This window comes from Heterodontus francisci, chromosome 41 (genome assembly GCF_036365525.1).
Source record: "Heterodontus francisci isolate sHetFra1 chromosome 41, sHetFra1.hap1, whole genome shotgun sequence".
In the NCBI taxonomy this organism is placed as follows: domain Eukaryota; kingdom Metazoa; phylum Chordata; class Chondrichthyes; order Heterodontiformes; family Heterodontidae; genus Heterodontus; species Heterodontus francisci.
The window spans coordinates 34,735,041-34,752,624 of NC_090411.1; the positions used below are offsets into that span (position 1 = coordinate 34,735,041).

Genomic DNA, 17,584 nt, shown 5'->3' on the forward strand with positions numbered 1-17,584 from the left:
ACCAAGCCTTTGGTCACATTCCCTAGAACTCCTTATGTGGCCCGGTGTCAAATTTTGTCAGATAACGCTTCTGTGAAGCTCCTTGGGATATTTTACTTTGTTAAAGGCTTTAGATAAATACAAGCCGTCAAAAGCAAAAGAGAGGTAAGTTACATTTCTTGGACTGGTCAGTTCTGCAACCTGGGAGAGCCCAGTCTGTGCGTCCAGTTCTGATGAGAATCTCTTTCAGATGTTGACCAACATTCTGTGCATTCCCAACACTTACTGCATAGCTGGGTGGTTATTCCAAAATAAAATCTCCCATTCTAGACACTTGCATTTTGTTTTCTGCAGTTACTTGAACGTGACGTTGAAGTGATACACTCATAGCCAACTGTTAATTCCTGCACCAAGTCTGTTTACACAGAGCTGAAAATCTCATGCAAACATCTGCGTTTATTGTGCTTGAACAGTGAGGTGTGAATCAGATTGGATTCTGCATGGGGTGTATAAACACTTACAAAGCTCGTCTACAGAGAAACAAAATCTTCACAGCCTCACCATAGCTTCCCTTCAAATGCGGCATCAATTTGTTTTGGAGCCTTCTTCATGACCACCCGCTCCTGGTGGGAAGTCACTCCCTCCAGGAGAGGTTTCCTCAGACTCCTCGCACCCAGATATTAATGGGAAGGGTAGCTGGGAGCCTGGTAGCAAGTAAAGAACCCGGGGATATGGAGGTATTGCTGATCTTAATGGCCAGGGCCTCATTTCAATGCAGGGTCCGCTCTGTCAACCAGCCAGATTGACTGCTTGGCCAGTGGGTGGGGGTGGGAATTTAGAGGTTGGAGGCTACAGCCAGGGACCCATGGGGAAAGGAGGGGAGGTTTCAGTGAGATCGGAAGTTGAGGGGGTGGTGGTGATGGTGATGTGGTGGGGGTATAGGAAGCTGTAGCAGTGTTCCTTCTCCTGGCTGATAAGGAACAGATCTGTAAATTACTTTGGCCAGTTGGCACCTCTCAGCAGCCACTGGCTCAGAACTGCCTCAACCAACAGCTCATTCTATATCACGATGTCAATGGTGTTGCATTTGTAATGCCTTTGTCAGCCTTGCAATGGGCCGGATTTTGATGTTTGTAATGATTTAAACAGTTGGGAAGTCAATGGATTGGAGTTGGGTGGTAGAATTTTAAAATGTAAACACCTCCCACGCACCATTCCCGCTGGTCTGAGTGGGGGGATGGAGTTTCAAATCAGGATCACTTAGTCAGTGGCATGTGCTTTGTTAAAAAGTTGGCCTTTCTCCACTCTGAGATCACTGGCCCCACCTCACCATATTACCTAATAGAATAAACTAGAGATTATAACAACCATGCATTTATATAGTGCCTTTAACATATTAGAACATCCCAAGGCACTTCCGTTGAGTGATTATAAAGTAGAATTTAACACCGAACCAGATTCGGAGATATTAGGACAGGTGACCAAAAGCTTGGTCAAAGAGGTAGGATTTAAGGAGCATCTTAAAGGAGGATGGAAAGGTGCAGAAATTTAGGGAGAGAATTCCAGAACTTAGGGCCTTGGCGGCTGAAGGCATGGCCGCCAATGGTGGAGCGATTAAAATCAGGGATGTGCAAGATGCTGGAATTGGGGAAGCGCAGAGATATTGGAAGGTTGCAGGGATGGTAGGGGGAGCGGAGGGGAGGGGGACGAAGACTTTAGAGAGGATTCGAAAACAAGGATGCAAATTTTAAGATGGGTTCTCTAACCTTAGAGACTGCTGTTGGCAATACTGACTGGGTAATTTTGATCTAACCACCCATTGGGAAACTGACAGAAACATTGGTTTTACACACTACTCTATTGCATACGAACATACAAATTAGGAGCAGGAGTAGGCTATTCGGCCCCTCAAGCCTGCTCTGCCATTCTATAAGATCATGGCTGATCTGTTTGTGGACACAACTCCACTTGCCTGCATACCCCCGATACCCTTTGACTCCCTTGTTTGTCAAGAATCTTGGGCGGCACAGTGGCGCAGTGGTTAGCACTGCAGTCTCACAGCTCCAGCAACCCGGGTTCAATTCTGGGTACTGCCTGTGTGGAGTTTGCAAGTTCTCCCTGTGTCTGCGTGGGTTTTCTCCGGGTGCTCCGGTTTCCTCCCACAAGCCAAAAGACTTGCAGGTCGGTAGGTAAATTGGCCATTATAAATTCCCCCTAGTATAGGTAGGTGGTAGGGAAATATAGGGACAGGTGGGGATGTGGTAGGAATATGGGATTAGTGTAGGATTAGTATAAATGGGTGGTTGATGGTCGGCACAGACTCGGTGGGCCGAAGGGCCTGTTTCAGTGCTGTATCTCTAAACTAAACTAAAAAATCTGTCTACCTCTGCCTTGAAAACATTCAACAACCCTACCTCTGTTCTCTGGGGAAGAGAATTCCACAGACTCAGAACCTTCTGTGATAAAACATTTATCCCCTTCTCTCTCTTAAATGGGAGACCCCTTATTTTTAAACTGTGCTACCTAGTTTTAGTCTCTCACACAAGAGAAAACATCCTTTCAACATCTAGCCTATCAAGTCCCCTTAGGATCTTATATGTTTCAGTAAGATCACCTCTCATCCTTCTAAACGCCAATGAATACAGACCCAACCTATCCAGCCTTTCCTCATGATAACACTCTCATCCCAGGAATCAGTCACGTGAACCTTCTCTGAACTGCTTCCAATGTAATTATATCCTTCCTTAAGTAAGGAGACCAAAACTGTACACAATACTCTAGATGTGGTCTCACCACTGTAAGCAATACTCTAGATGTGGTCTCACCACTGTAAGCAATACTCTAGATGTGGTCTCGACAATGCCCTGTACAACTGTAACAAAACATCTCTACGTTTACGAAAACAGAAAGTGCCAGAAATACTCAGCAGGTCTGGCAGCATCTGTGTAGAGAGAAACAGGTCTGTGACCCACCTGAAAGGTTAACTCTGTTTCTCTTTACACAGATGATGCCAGTCCTGCTGAGTATTCCAACACTTTCTGTTCTCATTTCAGAGTTCCAGCATCTGCAGTATTTTGCTCTTTTCTCTACTTTTATATTCCATTCCCCTTGCAATAAATTACAACATTGCACTTGCCTTCTTAATCACTTGCTGTATCTGCATACTAACCTTTTGTGTTTTGTGTACTAGGACACCCAGATCTCTCTGCATCTCAGAGTTCTGCAATCTCTTTCCATTTAAATATGTTGCTTTTCTATTTTTCCTTCCAAAGCGGACAAGTTCACACTTTCCGACATTTTTGAAATGAGTGGAGATTAATACTGGGTGGGGTGGAAACACATGCTCCACCTGATCCATTAGGGTTCCCACCTGGTGAATTAGCTTAAAATAACCCCACTAACAAATTGTTTGGACCCCTTCCTCCCTCTGCTGTTTAACTGAATCCATTAACCCGTTCAAGCAATATGTTGCAGCTTGCATTAAAGCAGAGGGAACAGCAATGCCCTGAAGGATAACTTTGCAAAACTGAGCTCCCTGGAGCTTTCTTAGATGGAGAGTTGGATGCAGAGATTTGGCAGATACCATCCTACCTTCATATCTAACCCATGCTCCCACCTAGTGACCCCAAACCTTCATCCACAGTAATTCCAAGGCTGTGTAACATCCTCCTCACCACAGTCCCTGGGGATGAAACCGCAGCAGGGGTTGCCAACCCTCCAGGATTTCCCTGGATCACCAGGAATCACTTGTGAATGGGAAAGAAGGGTCTGTTTGACTGCCAGTCAGGAAGCATCCAATCTGTTCGCTTTCCAATTGGCTGTGGGAAGGCAGGATGCTATGAGGATGGACACATTGGGTGACCAATGGGTGGAGTGTGGGGGTGGGAGGTCATGACATGAAACCTCCAGGATTACATTCAGACAGAGTTGACAACCTTAAGCTGTAGGCTTGAATCTCAGTTTAAATTTGATGCAATTTTCTCCCCCTTGTCCCCAAATTACCTTCAGTCCTGAGTTATAGTCACAACAGCTGGACACACAGTAGCTCAGTTCTTTGTATCCTCTGTACAGGCAGAGAGAGAAGCTACAAAGCAACTAAATGGTATTTAGGACAAATCAAATGTTTGACGGTATGGATTGCAGAGTCTCCAGAGCCCATGTGGCTCCTCTCTGCTTGTCCCTTTGTCCTTCATCCTGTATTGGACACATTATACATTTCATTCTCTAATTATCCACCGATTCCCCAAGGTGTCAGCTGTGGTTCAGTGGGTAGCATCTCTCACCTCCCCGTCAGAAGAACGTGGGTTCGTGTCCCACTCCAGATGCTGGAGCACAAAATCTAGGCTGACATTCTAAGGCAGTACTGAAGGAGTGCTGCACTGCCGGAGGTGCCGTCTTTCAGATGAGAGATTAAACTGCCCTCTCAGGTGGATGTCAAAGATCCCCTGCCACTCTTTCAAGGAAGAGCAGGGCAGTCCTCCTGGTGTCCTGGGCAATAATTATCTCTCTGCCAACATCACCAAACTGGTTATTTATCTTATTGCTGTTTGTGGGATCTTGCTGAGCACCAATTTGCTACGGCATTTCCTACATTACAACAGCTGACCGGGACAGAAGCAATAACTGAGCAGAATGTACTGCAGGATAGGGACAGGTGAGAGAGTGTTGGACACGTTGAGGTTTGGATAAGATGGACCATGGGAGGCCTAAAGGGGAATGCTGAGGAGGTAGAGGCTGGAGGCACGATTAGGGTTTGGGCAACAGTGGGAACAAGGAAAGAATGCAGATTGGCAATTTCTACAGAGGCAGAAATAGGCGGTCTCCACGATGGAAGGGGTGTGGGATTAGAAGCTTTGCTTAAGGTAAGCAGCCCACCCAGTTTGTGTCTTGTTGGGTTCGTTCTCAGTAAGCAACCAAGGAGGTGGATAGAAACAGGGTTAAGGTGGCAGACTACAGTACAGGCTATCCAGCAGAAGTGCCAATGCAAATGGTGGAATTTTAGGGCCTTAGTAGGGGAAGGACCAGGAAGCAGGGAGATCCAGAGTAAAGTGATGAATGACTGAAGACTCCATTACCAATAGTAAAGCTGGGGATAAACTCTGGCTGAAGACTCACTGCTAAACCCAGGCTCACGGCATGACCGGAGACTCTCAGGTCTCAGTAAATCCAGGGCCTCTTCCTTGAAATATGGACATCTCCTCATAAATTAGCTGAATTTTCCAATTAAAGAAAACTTAATCTTAACAGGAGCTCAATGTTTCTAATTGATTCAGTAATCTGTACCTGGGGAATAGGGGGTGGGTCAGAATTACAGTTACTCTATTTGCTTTCAAAAGGTAAAATACAATGCCATACCTTTCTAAAACTAAAGTAACCTTTATCTGACAATTAACCACCTTATTAAGAGAATCCAAGGTATCCGAGCAATATTGGAAGACAACGTGGTACTGAGCCACTCACACATGCTGAGACCTTTTCAAAAATGAATTCTCGGGACGTGTGCATCGCTGGCAAGGCCAACATTTATCGCCTATCCCCAGTTGCCCCTTGAGAAGGTGGTATTGAGCCATTGGTAGAGGTTTGATACAACTGAATGTCTTGCTAAGCCATTTCGGAAGGCAGTTAAGAGTCAACCACATTGATGTGGGACGGGAGTCACATATTGGCCCAGACCGGGTACGGGTCAGCAGGTTCCTTTCCCTGAAGGACATTAATGAACCAGTTGGGTTCATCGGCACTTTTACTGACCCCAGCTTTTTATTTCCAGATATATTTATTTTTTCAAACTGAGAGTATGGTCCTTACCGTTCAATAGGGGTGGACTAAATAGCTGCAAAAAGTGATCTTATAATGTACTACTGCTGCTGGCGTTGATCCAGATGTTTCGATGATTGGTGTCAGAAGTGCAGCTCTGTTTAGTTTTGGGGAACGGACCTTTCAACTCACTCTCATCTCAAGGGCAACACCCTAATTTCTGAACAATCCACCATTATTTTCTAATCAACATTTGTTTACCAGGATATTTTGTGTCAAAAAAAGAATAAATGAGGGGTTTCAAGCAAGTTCCTGAATCAGTTTGGTCATTGCTAGACATGGAGCAGATGTATGGCACTTCCCTAGGAACTGCCAATTCGGATAAGGCACAGCTGAACTGGGAGTGTTTGACCCTGATACTCAGTTTTACATTCCAGAGACTTGAGTCCATTATTTATGCAGATGCTCCCAGTCCCACTACTGAGAGAGTGCTGCACTGTTGGAGGTCCCGTTTTTGGATGAGATGTTATACCGAGGCCCTGTCTGCCCTCTCAGGTGGATGTAAAAGATCACACAGCCACTATTTCGAAGAAGAGCAGGGGAGTTATCCCCGGTGTCTTGGCCAATATTCATAATTTGAGCAAAAACGTAGGTTTTCAGGAGAGAGGTGGAGAGGTTTAGGGAGGGAAATCTAGATTTTGGGGCCTAGATGGCTGCAGGAACAGTCATCAATGGTGGGGTGAAGGATGTTGGGCGATGCACAAGAGGCCAGAATTGGAGGAGTGCAAAGATCTCAGAGTGTTGTAAGGTTAGAGATTACAGAGATAGTGAGGAGGCGAGGATGTGATAAACACAAGGATGTGAATTTTAAATTCGAGGCATTGTTGGACCGGGAGCCAATGTAGATCCTTCTCACAGGTCAAGAAAGACTCTTTACAGCTTTTCTTATTTGTACTACGCTAATCTTCACACCCTCATCATGAAGTTTGTGTGAAAGACAAGGCCAATATTTGTGGATACTTAATTGTCAGCCAGTTTCCATTATCCATGATGGGTGGGATGGGACAGGGAACTCCACTGTAACAGACACAGGAGATTCTACTAGATTCTGAAATCCATGAAGATAGATAGTCTGCAATCAGATCAAACTATTTTCCAGTCATTCCCATTATAAAGAATGACGGATTTCGACACACCTCAATGGATAATCTCCACCGAGCCAAAACATGCTCTCTTGTTTACTTCTGCTAACACATTTTTCTATATCACACACTCACGTCAGTCACCTTTCATATACAAAGAAAAATCTCCCATAGAAGATCATATCATCATAAAAAGTGTTGTATTAGTCGAGGGGGTAACTAGTAAAGATGAGTAGCAAACACAGGATCTTGATCCAAGTTTAACCCCAAGCTGGGTAGAATTTTTCTTGTTAAACTAGTTACATATTTGTTGGAATCTAGCTGTACATTTTATACACAATAAAGGCCAAGTGTTGCAATACAAAACATTACAGCACCCCGGCTAGTTCACAATAAACTCTTGGTATAAACATGGTTACTGAGACAGCAAGCAATGAACAGGGTTAATATCATAGAGTCATAGAGAGATACAGCACTTAAACAGGCCCTTCGGCCCACCAAGTCTGCGCTGACCAATAACCACCCATTTATACTAATCCTACATTAATCCCATATTCCCTACCACATGCTCACCATTCTCCTACCTACACTAGGGTGTAATTTACAATGGCCAATTTACCTATCAACCTGCAAGTCTTTGGCTGTGGGAGGAAACCGGAGCACCCGGCGGAAACCCACACGGTCACAGGGAGAACTTGCAAACTCTGCACAGGCAGTACCCAGAAATGAACCCGGGTCGCTGGAGCTGTGAGGCTGTGGTGCTAACCACTGCACCACCCCACAAATATGATGCACTCAAAAGTAAATGAGAAAATGAGTTCATATTCAGCAAGACCTGCCTCCTTCTGGTCTATCTCTGAACCATTGATCTGCAACAGAGATGGATAGGAATTATTTACAAAATATCCATAGGTAACCCATCTGATTCACCCATGAGGTTTGAATATTGGACCATTTTGTCTTCAGTAACATTGCATTATTAAAAAGAGTGTCCTGCACAACACATGGATAAACAAAGAACAAAGAAAATTACAGCACAGGAACAGGCCCTTCGGCCCTCCAAGCCTGCGCCGATCCAGATCCTCTATCTAAACATGTCGCCTATTTTCTCAGGGTCTGTATCTCTTTACTTCCTGCCCATTCATGTATCTGTCTAGATACATCTTAAAAGACGCTATCGTGCCCGCATCTACCACCTCCGCTGGCAACGCATTCCAGGCACCCACCACCCTCTGCGTAAAGAACTTTCCACGCATATCCCCCCTAAACTTTTCCCCTTTCACTTTGAACTCGTGTCCCTAGTAATTGAATCCCCCACTCTGGGAAAAAGCTTCTTGCTATCCACCCTGTCTATACCTCTCATGATTTTGTACACCTCAATCAGGTCCCCCCTCAACCTCCGCCTTTCTAATAATCCTAATCTACTCAACCTCTCTTCATAGCTAGCGCCCTCCATACCAGGCAACATCCTGGTGAACCTCCTCTGCACCCTCTCCAAAGCATCTACATCCTTTTGGTAATGTGGCGACCAGAACTGCACGCAGTATTCCAAATGTGGCCGAACCAAAGTCCTATACAACTGTAACATGACCTGCCAACCCTTGTACTCAATACCCCGTCCGATGAAGGAAAGCATGCCGTATGCCTTCTTGACCACTCTATTGACCTGCGTTGCCACCTTCAGGGAACAATGGACCTGAACACCCAAATCTCTCTGTACATCAATCTTCCCCAGGACTTTTCCATTTATTGTATAGTTCACTCTTGAATTGGATCTTCCAAAATGCATCACCTCACATTTGCCTTGATTGAACTCCATCTGCCATTTCTCTGCCCAACTCTCCAATCTATCTATATTCTGCTGTATTCTCTGACAGTCCCCTTCACTATCTGCTACTCCACCAATCTTAGTGTCATCTGCAAACTTGCTAATCAGACCACCTATACTTTCCTCCAAATCATTTATGTATATCACAAACAACAGTGGTCCCAGCACGGATCCCTGTGGAACACCACTGGTCACACGTCTCCATTTTGAGAAACTCCCTTCCACTGCTACTCTCTGTCTCCTGTTGCCCAGCCAGTTCTTTATCCATCTAGCTAGTACACCTTGGACCCCATGCGCCTTCACTTTCTCCATCAGCCTACCATGGGAAACCTTATCAAACGCCTTACTGAAGTCCATGTATATGACATTTACAGCCCTTCCCTCATCAATCAACTTTGTCACTTCCTCAAAGAATTCTATTAAGTTGGTAAGACATGACCTTCCCTGCACAAAACCATGTTGCCTATCACTGATAAGCCCATTTTCTTCCAAATGGGAATAGATCTTATCCCTCAGTATCTTCCCCAGCAGCTTCCCTACCACTGACGTCAGGCTCACCGGTCTATAATTACCTGGATTATCCCTGCTACCCTTCTTAAACAAGGGGACAACATTAGCAATTCTCCAGTCCTCCGGGACCTCACCCGTGTTTAAGGATGCTGCAAAGATATCTGTTAAGGCCCCAGCTATTTCCTCTCTCGCTTCCCACAGTAACCTGGGATAGATCCCATCCGGACCTGGGGACTTGTCCACCTTAATGCCTTTTAGAATACCCAACACTTCCTCCCTCCTTATGCCGACTTGACCTAGAGTAATCAAACATCTGTCCCTAACCTCAACATCCGTCATGTCCCTCTCCTCGGTGAATACCGATGCAAAGTACTCGTTTAGAATCTCACCCATTTTCTCTGACTCCACGCATAACTTTCCTCCTTTGTCCTTGAGTGGGCCAATCCTTTCTCTAGTTACCCTCTTGCTCCTTATATATGAATAAAAGGCTTTGGGATTTTCCGTAACCCTGTTTGCTAAAGATATTTCATGACCCCTTTTAGCCCTCTTAATTCCTCGTTTCAGATTGGTCCTACATTCCCGATATTCTTCCAAAGCTTCGTCTTTCTTCAGCCGCCTAGACCTTATGTATGCTTCCTTTTTCCTCTTAGCTAGTCTCACAATTTCACCTGTCATCCATGGTTCCCTAATCTTGCCATTTCTATCCCTCATTTTCACAGGAACATGTCTCTCCTGCACGCTAATCAACCTCTCTTTAAAAGCCTCCCACATATCACATGTGGATTTACCTTCAAACAGCTGCACCCAATTTACATTCCCCAGCTCCTGCCGAATTTTGGTATAGTTGGCCTTCCCCCAATTTAGCACTCTTCCTTTAGGACCACTCTCTGTTGATAAATATTCTTTAAAAAGGCAAATTGTATAAACAGTTCACTGTTATGACAACACCACCACCTTAGCCTTATTACGATGACAGGGGAGTAACCTCTTAATGTATCCTCACATCCTACTGCCAGACCTTACAATCCAAGACTGGACTGCAGCGGTTCAAGAAGGCAGCTCACCACCACCTTCTCAAGGGCAATTAGGGATTGGCAATAAATGCTGGCAAAGCCAGTGATGTCCACATCCTATGAATGAATTTTTTAAAAAGAACCATCAACTAGGCTTTACTGTAAACCCAAGGACTCAGCAATCAACCATTAAATTGAGTCCTCTGAACAATGTGCATTCTATTTTGTTTACAAAGTAGAGTCCATCTTTTATTGACACAAAATGCTTAGAAATAGGGTAGAGCTGTTATTGACATCAGTCCCTGTTTCTCACAGAAAAAATCAAGCTTGTACAAGATTTGATCCCAAGGTTTTACTACAAAGATTGAAAAAGTTGATCCAACCACTCCTAATTCTGTCTCTAAAGGTCAGTAAATTATACACTGAGGAAAATTTCCAAGCAGTCAAAACACACCCTCCATTAACCGAGATGAAGAATAGCAGTTTTAAAATTCATGGGATCCCATGAAATAGACCTAGGTTGGCAAACTTGCAGCTGTCCCCTCAACTGCCTCCTGCTGATATTGGAGGCTAACAAACAGATCGCTGTGAATTCCCAGCATTTCTGAAATTCTGTTTATTTTCCTCCCATTTTGATGAGCTCCTTGTTTTTATTAGTTGTCTCGTCCTGGCCGAACTGCCATCCCATAAATTGGAGCTCATCCAAAACTGCTGTCCATATCCTAACAGGCATCAAATCCCGTTCACACTGCCATCGCTGACCCATATTGGCTCCTGCTCCTGTAACACCTCAATTTACAATTCTCACCCTTGTTTTCAAATCCCTCCATGGCCTCACCCCTCCCTATCTCTGTAATCTCCTCCAGCCCCACTCCAAAATATCTCTGCTCCTCCAATTCTGGCCCCTTGCACTCCACCACTGGCAGATGTCTGGGTCCTAAGCTCTGGAATTCTGTCCCTAAACCTCTCGGTCTCTCTTTCCTCCTTTAAGGTGCTCCTTAAAACCTATTGTTTTGCCAAGCTTTTCCTCATCTGTCCTGATATCTCCTTATTGAGCTCAGTGGCAAGTTTTGCTGGATCGTTGCTCCTGTGCAATGCCTTGGGTTATTTTATTACACTGAAAGGTGCTATATAAATGTAAGACATTGTTGTTGAGTTCATCAGCAAGGTTTCATCCTTTTACAATTGCTTGTGCATCTACTTCCCACATCAATACTTCCAAGCTCATAACACGGCAAAGAAATCAGCCATGAAGCCATTACTCTGTTGTCTTGGCGATGTCAGTGGGCTTAACCTCACTCAGGAACATTAACCACTGGACATATATATGGGAGATATATATATCTGTGTATGTGTATACACATATATATACAGAATGAAAAAAGGGCAGATAAAGTAAAGGATGTGAATTTCCACAGCACCTTTCACACCCTCAAGACGTCCTATAGTGCTCACAGCCAATTAAATCATTTAAAGTGCAGGCAATATGTGGCTCCGTGGGTTGAACTCATCTCTGAGTCAGAAGCTTGTGGGTTCATGTCCCATCCAGGGATTTGAGCATATAAATTTGGGCTGGCACTCTCGGTGCAGTACTGAGGGAGTGCTGCACTGTTGGAGGTGCCATCTTTTGGCTGGGACATTAATCCTCTCAGGTGGACGTAAAAGATCCTGTGGCCATGTTGAAGAGAGCTGGGGAGTTCTCCCTGGTGTCCTGGGGCCAGTATTTATCCCACAGCCAACATCATTAAAACAGATTAGCTGGTCATTATCACATTATAGTTTGTGGGATCTTGCTGTGCACAAATTGGCTGCAGCGTTCCCTACATTACAACAGTGACTACATTTCAAAAGTACTTCATTGACTGTAAAGCACTTTAGGATGTCCTGAGGTCGTAAAAGGCGCTACAGAAATGCAGGTTCTTTCTTTCAGAACAGGTACATTGTGCCTGTCCTGGGATGGTGCAAACTCTGCATGTCATCACTCCTGTCCTCTCTCTCCTGCTCCCTTCCCACTCCACAATCCCCTGGGAGAGGCAAAAAAAAACAGAGGGGCAATATCTCAGGAGACTGTGGGAATTTCCTGTCTGACCCAACAATGCGATCAAACAAGCTCCATAATGACCAGGTTAATATCACAGCAGCGTGTTTGGTGCATATCTTAAACTGAGCTGAAGGAGGCTCAGTGCTAGAATGATCGTAGGACTGGCTGCAAAGTGGAGGCCAGTCACATCCGCCAATGGAGCAATTGGAGTTGGTGGGGGTACATCACCCAATGCCTACTGGTGAGACTGGATGGGCAGAATCCGGACGAGGAAGGAACAAGCGAGGAGAGTTACAGGGAGAAAAATAACAACAACAAAAAAGATGGCAGCAAGAGGAAACATGGCAGAGTCGAAGGAAAACTCACCATTAACGTGACAACTAAAGCTCTTTCCAGCATTGAAAAGACTGGCAACAGGTGAGTAAGCAGTGGCGATCTCCCAGCCAGATTACAGCTGGTCAATAAAAACTCTATCACTCGCCCTGAGTTTTTTTTATTCATGCAGAGAGTTATTTGTGAGTGTCCCTGGCCAGGCCAGCATTTATTACTCATCCTTATACAACTGAGTAGCTCACTACGCCATTTCCAGAGAGAAGTTAAGAATCAAGAGTCAGCCACATTGCTGCAGGTCTGGAGTCACATGTAGGCCAGACTGGGTAAGGACGGCAGATTTCCTCCCCTAAAGGGCATTAGTGAATTAGATGGGACTTTACAACAATCTGGTAGTTTTATGGTCCCCATTACTGACACTAGCCTTTTATTCCAGATTTATTTAATTAACTGAATTTAAATTCCACTGTTGGCGTGGTGGGATTTGAACTCGTGCCTCAGGATTATTCATCCAGGCCTCCGGATTTCTAGTCTAGTAACATAAACACTAAGCTACTGTATCCCTTTAAACCATATCCCAGCAGGGATGAGGGACTCATGAAGGTCTCCCAGGTAGGAGCGAGATGGCCAATACTCACTCCATCACTTGCACTGGGTTATTCTCTTTATCATAACAGCTTCCAGCTTCTTTGGGAAAGGAATGATCTGAACAAAACTTGTAGATAATCCTAAATGTTACAAATGGACTGTACGTACGCTGGCTTTCTCGATCACCACTTGTTGCTGTGTTCTGTATCTGGTTAATGGGAGCTATTTCGTATGGAACCCCACCCACCCCCAGAAATGATGTCACAGAGATCCATTCAAATGCCTCCCAGAGCCCACTGCCCCCACAGTCATGACATCAATCGAACTGAACCTGATGGCGTCACATCAGGGAAAGCTTTCAATACAAGATGTCTCTTCTCAGGCTGCCAAGAGAGTTAAGGCAGAGTACACAGCAAGCAATGCATGGCTGATTGATGCTCCCATGTGTACAGATATCTCCCTTGGTAACATTTAGGTTTATGTTAAATTCAGGAGAATGTTCCTTCCCTTTAAGTATTTCTATCTGGCTGATTTATATTTAAACACTACTTATTTACAAATCCCGTTCCGACAACATCATCTTTTCCGAAGTACTGAATATGTATGTTTTTCCGCCAAAAGCAGCCATCTTATCGCAACATTGCAAATAGTGACAGAACTAAAATCATGACCATCAATAGCCTGTCTTCAAAAGATGGAATTCTGACTTATCACAATGGATCAGGTCATAACTTCCTGTTTCATTCTTGCAATTATTGTTGTGAATTTCATGTTTATCAGCTGTAGGATATTACTGTTGGAAATGGAACATACTGCATTTTGGCTGTCCAGTACAGCACAGTTTAGATGCAGAGTAAAGCTCCCTCTATACTGTCCCCCCAGGACAGGTACAGCATGGGGTTAGATACAGAGTAAAGCTCCCTCTATACTGTCCTGTCGAAGAGTGTGTTCCAATCTCCGAAAAGTGTCCCTTTAGCATCAGTGACTACTTCCTATTTCCGACACCAGCCATTAATTCTGACCTCAATGAGTGAGACTGACAATTGGGCCCCAAATTTTAACAAAAATGACACATGACTATTACGGGCAGTGACACCATTATTCACACCTAATGGATGGAGCCCATTGGTGAATATTCAGATTTTTTTTTGCATTGTGGCACAAAACGCCTTTAACAGGTTCATCCCATCAAGACTGAACTCTTGACAGAGTTTGATCAACAGAGGCAATTCATAAGATTGAACTGCAGAATTTACATAATAGAAAAGATCATGAACTAGCTTGTGGGTTGGTGGCGACAGGAATACCTGGATATATAACACATCCATCCAAAAGCCACAAGTCCAACACTGAGCATTCAACCAACTTATTAAAACCCATCTGTTTCACATAGAAAGCTCATAAAACAATAGAGATATGAAGAGTGTCCCATGAACAGGTAATTTATAATATTCAACAAGACAGGAACCACATCATTTATGCAAAGCTACAATGAACATTAAACATACATCTAAGAAAATCCAATAGACCAACATCAGAGGATAACAGTTACAAGAGAAATCCAGGGCATCTTTTATATGCCAGAATATGGACAATCGTGTTCATTTAACACAACAAACCCATCATTTTCTTTTGAAAATTGAAACAAAGGATTAAAGTCCAATGCTGGTAAACATTTACCTAAAGAGGGTACAAAAATAACTCAAGATTAGCCAGTATTGGGGGCTTAACTCCACTTTCTGTAAAGTGTAAGACTGTAAACAGGAAACATCAGATTTTTAATCAACGTTAAATTTAAAAGTGAAATAGGAAGGTGTTGAACCTTTTGTAAGCACCGAGCTTGCTCAGAAAGGTTGTTCTCTATTTCTGGGGATAAGCAGACACTAGTTTCAATTCTATTGCCCACTGTTCTCACTCACTGAAGCCTATTACCTACTGACACCAATTAGCAGAAAATTGTGAAAAACACCTTTGTAACACCTGAAGGCTTTTAAACCAATTATGCTAAGCTCTTTGATTCTGGGCTGTAACAATACTGAAGAAGGGAGACTGCAAAGTCCTGTCCTCTGAAAGCTACCTCTCAAAGGTATTTTCAATTGAACATATTCTGCCCCACTTCCCAAACACAACAACTTTGCATTTGGTGAAACTTTGATGCTAAATATTATTTTATTTTTAATCACAAACTTCAGACAAAATGGATCTTCACAAACTCTGGGGCCAGTTAAATCTTGAAGAGTTTCTAGCAGGACCACCTGAGTTAAGGAGTTCGATCTTGTGCCTTGCTGGGAGTGACAATTATGTTGACCAAAAAAAAAGGTTGAACCCAACTCAGGTCTTTAAAAAAAGATCTTTTTATCATATATAAATAAAAAGATTAACATAGCAACAGAACATCTGATCTGTGGATGGAGTTTTGACATATATTTAAATGGACTAAAATGACAATTTTAAAGAAAATCCTGGGCACCTTAGTTTACAACCAGTATGAGTCATATTTGGCTTTTAAATGACAAGTGTGGTGACGTCATTACTTTTTTTTAGCAGTGTATTTTAAGGCTGAATTCTATATAATATTTGCCTCTTTAAAAAGTTGGTGGGGGGAATTTTGACCACAGGGAGGTTACAGCCAAAAGGAGAATATGAACACACAATTCACTCACTTATGTTTGATAACAAGATGATTTATCCCAGTGGATATTAATGTTTGCAACTCTCTATTTATTGCAGTAAGACTCACCCCACCCCAGATTAAGAATCGAACCCACCCCACTGCATTCCAACCTGTAATTGGTGAAATTGCGCCACCCAGGGATGTAAATCCGCCCCGTCAAACCCCAATTCATCTGATCGGTTTCAATAATTAATTCTATATATACATATATATATTAAAAAGCAGCTCCTGTGAACCCGAGAGACCATCATTATAATGCAGCCCAGACACAAAGGGGGTTTTTAATCTCCCGAAGTATTTTGTCATTGTGTTGGAATGTGGAACATAAATTCTTTTGAAGTAATCCTTCCTTCAACCGGTGCATGTTTCAAGATGCAAAATGCATCCTGATTTTACAAAATCATTCACTGCTGTTAAAACACTGGGAATATTCGTTCCTTCTATTGTCCCTTAAATTTTCCCTTCCAATGCTTTAATTTTAATTTCTCCTCCCTGCTTGTGCTACCCCAATCGAACAGGTTCCTTTCCAATTTGGGAATGGCTTTTCCTGGGTGGGATTGGGATTTGTTGGGGGGGGGAGGCAGGTTTAATTGTATTTATTACAAAGACGCAGACATAAACCTAAAAAGAAAACATGTACCCATTTTGTCTTTGATAAGCATTAATTCTGACACACCCAAAATGGCTGTTTCCTTTCTCATTGCAATAAAAAAAAGCTAGTAAAAACAATCCTGCAAAACAGAACAGAATTCCCCTTTAAAATAAAAAAAAATGAAATTAATATTTCATTAACCACCAGACTGATTCCTCATTCAAAGGTCCCCATGTGTGAATAATGACATACTCCTCCAATGATGCCCTTTTGGTTTACTAAAATACCCCTGATTAATTCGTGCTATTGATTTTTTGGGGGTGGAAAAACATATAGTATTCAGCATGTTACCCTACTGCAGAATACGTTAACGGGAAGCTGGATGGTGGAAAGGGGAAAGATGCAGAATGCGTCAAACAGCACCATTGAGGGGAGTCATTTTGCTATTCATCCCATGTTCGGCCATCAGTCTCCCATACACAATAAACATGGGGGAATGAGGGATGGAGTGAATAGAAAGCGATGGGATATATGGGGGAGGAGTGGATAAAATACCTTCAAGGCAGCAGGTTCTCCACAATCCAGAATGGGTCATCACTTCTTCGTTCTTTTTGCTGGTCTCATTTTCACTCACAGCCTTGCTTTTGCAAACCCCCCTGGAATACAGCCAGTAGTCTGTTCCTACAGCAATGGTCATTAGGCTGAAGGCAGCAAAAGCACCCACAGTAGTCAGGAGCATCTGTACACCGCGGTCAAACAGCCCCATAATTCTTCATTATATTCGGGCACACATACAACACACACTTTTTCTTTCTCCCTCTCCTTTTCTCTCTCAGGTAGATGAGAAAATATCCCCCTTCAAAAATGAAAAGGGGGAAAAGAGATCAAAAAGGGGCAGGAGAGACCTCTTCCAGTTCCAATCCAATATATATTTTATATATATATATATATATTTATATATATTTTTTTAAATAAAAAACAAAAGAAAGCCCCAAAAATAAATAAGTTAATCCTTTTTTCTAAAATTCTGATCCCCAGTTTCCATAAGTGATGGCTATTTTTGAGAAAGCTTCAAAAGAAAGATGGGGATGAGTAGCAGCATCCGTGTAAAAGCTTCTCATCAGGACCAGGGG

The 17,584-nt window shown here is 43.3% G+C and overlaps 1 protein-coding gene across 1 annotated transcript in view; it reads right to left on the reverse strand.

Moving 5' to 3' along the window:
- Positions 1-17,217, reverse strand: part of cacng2a (calcium channel, voltage-dependent, gamma subunit 2a) — a 111,738-nt gene extending 94,521 nt beyond the window's left edge. The window contains exon 1 of the mRNA XM_068020064.1: positions 17,007-17,217. Coding sequence (XP_067876165.1) covers positions 17,007-17,217 — 211 coding nt within the window. The remainder of the gene's footprint in view (positions 1-17,006) is intronic.
- Between the last annotated feature and the right edge of the window lie 367 nt (positions 17,218-17,584).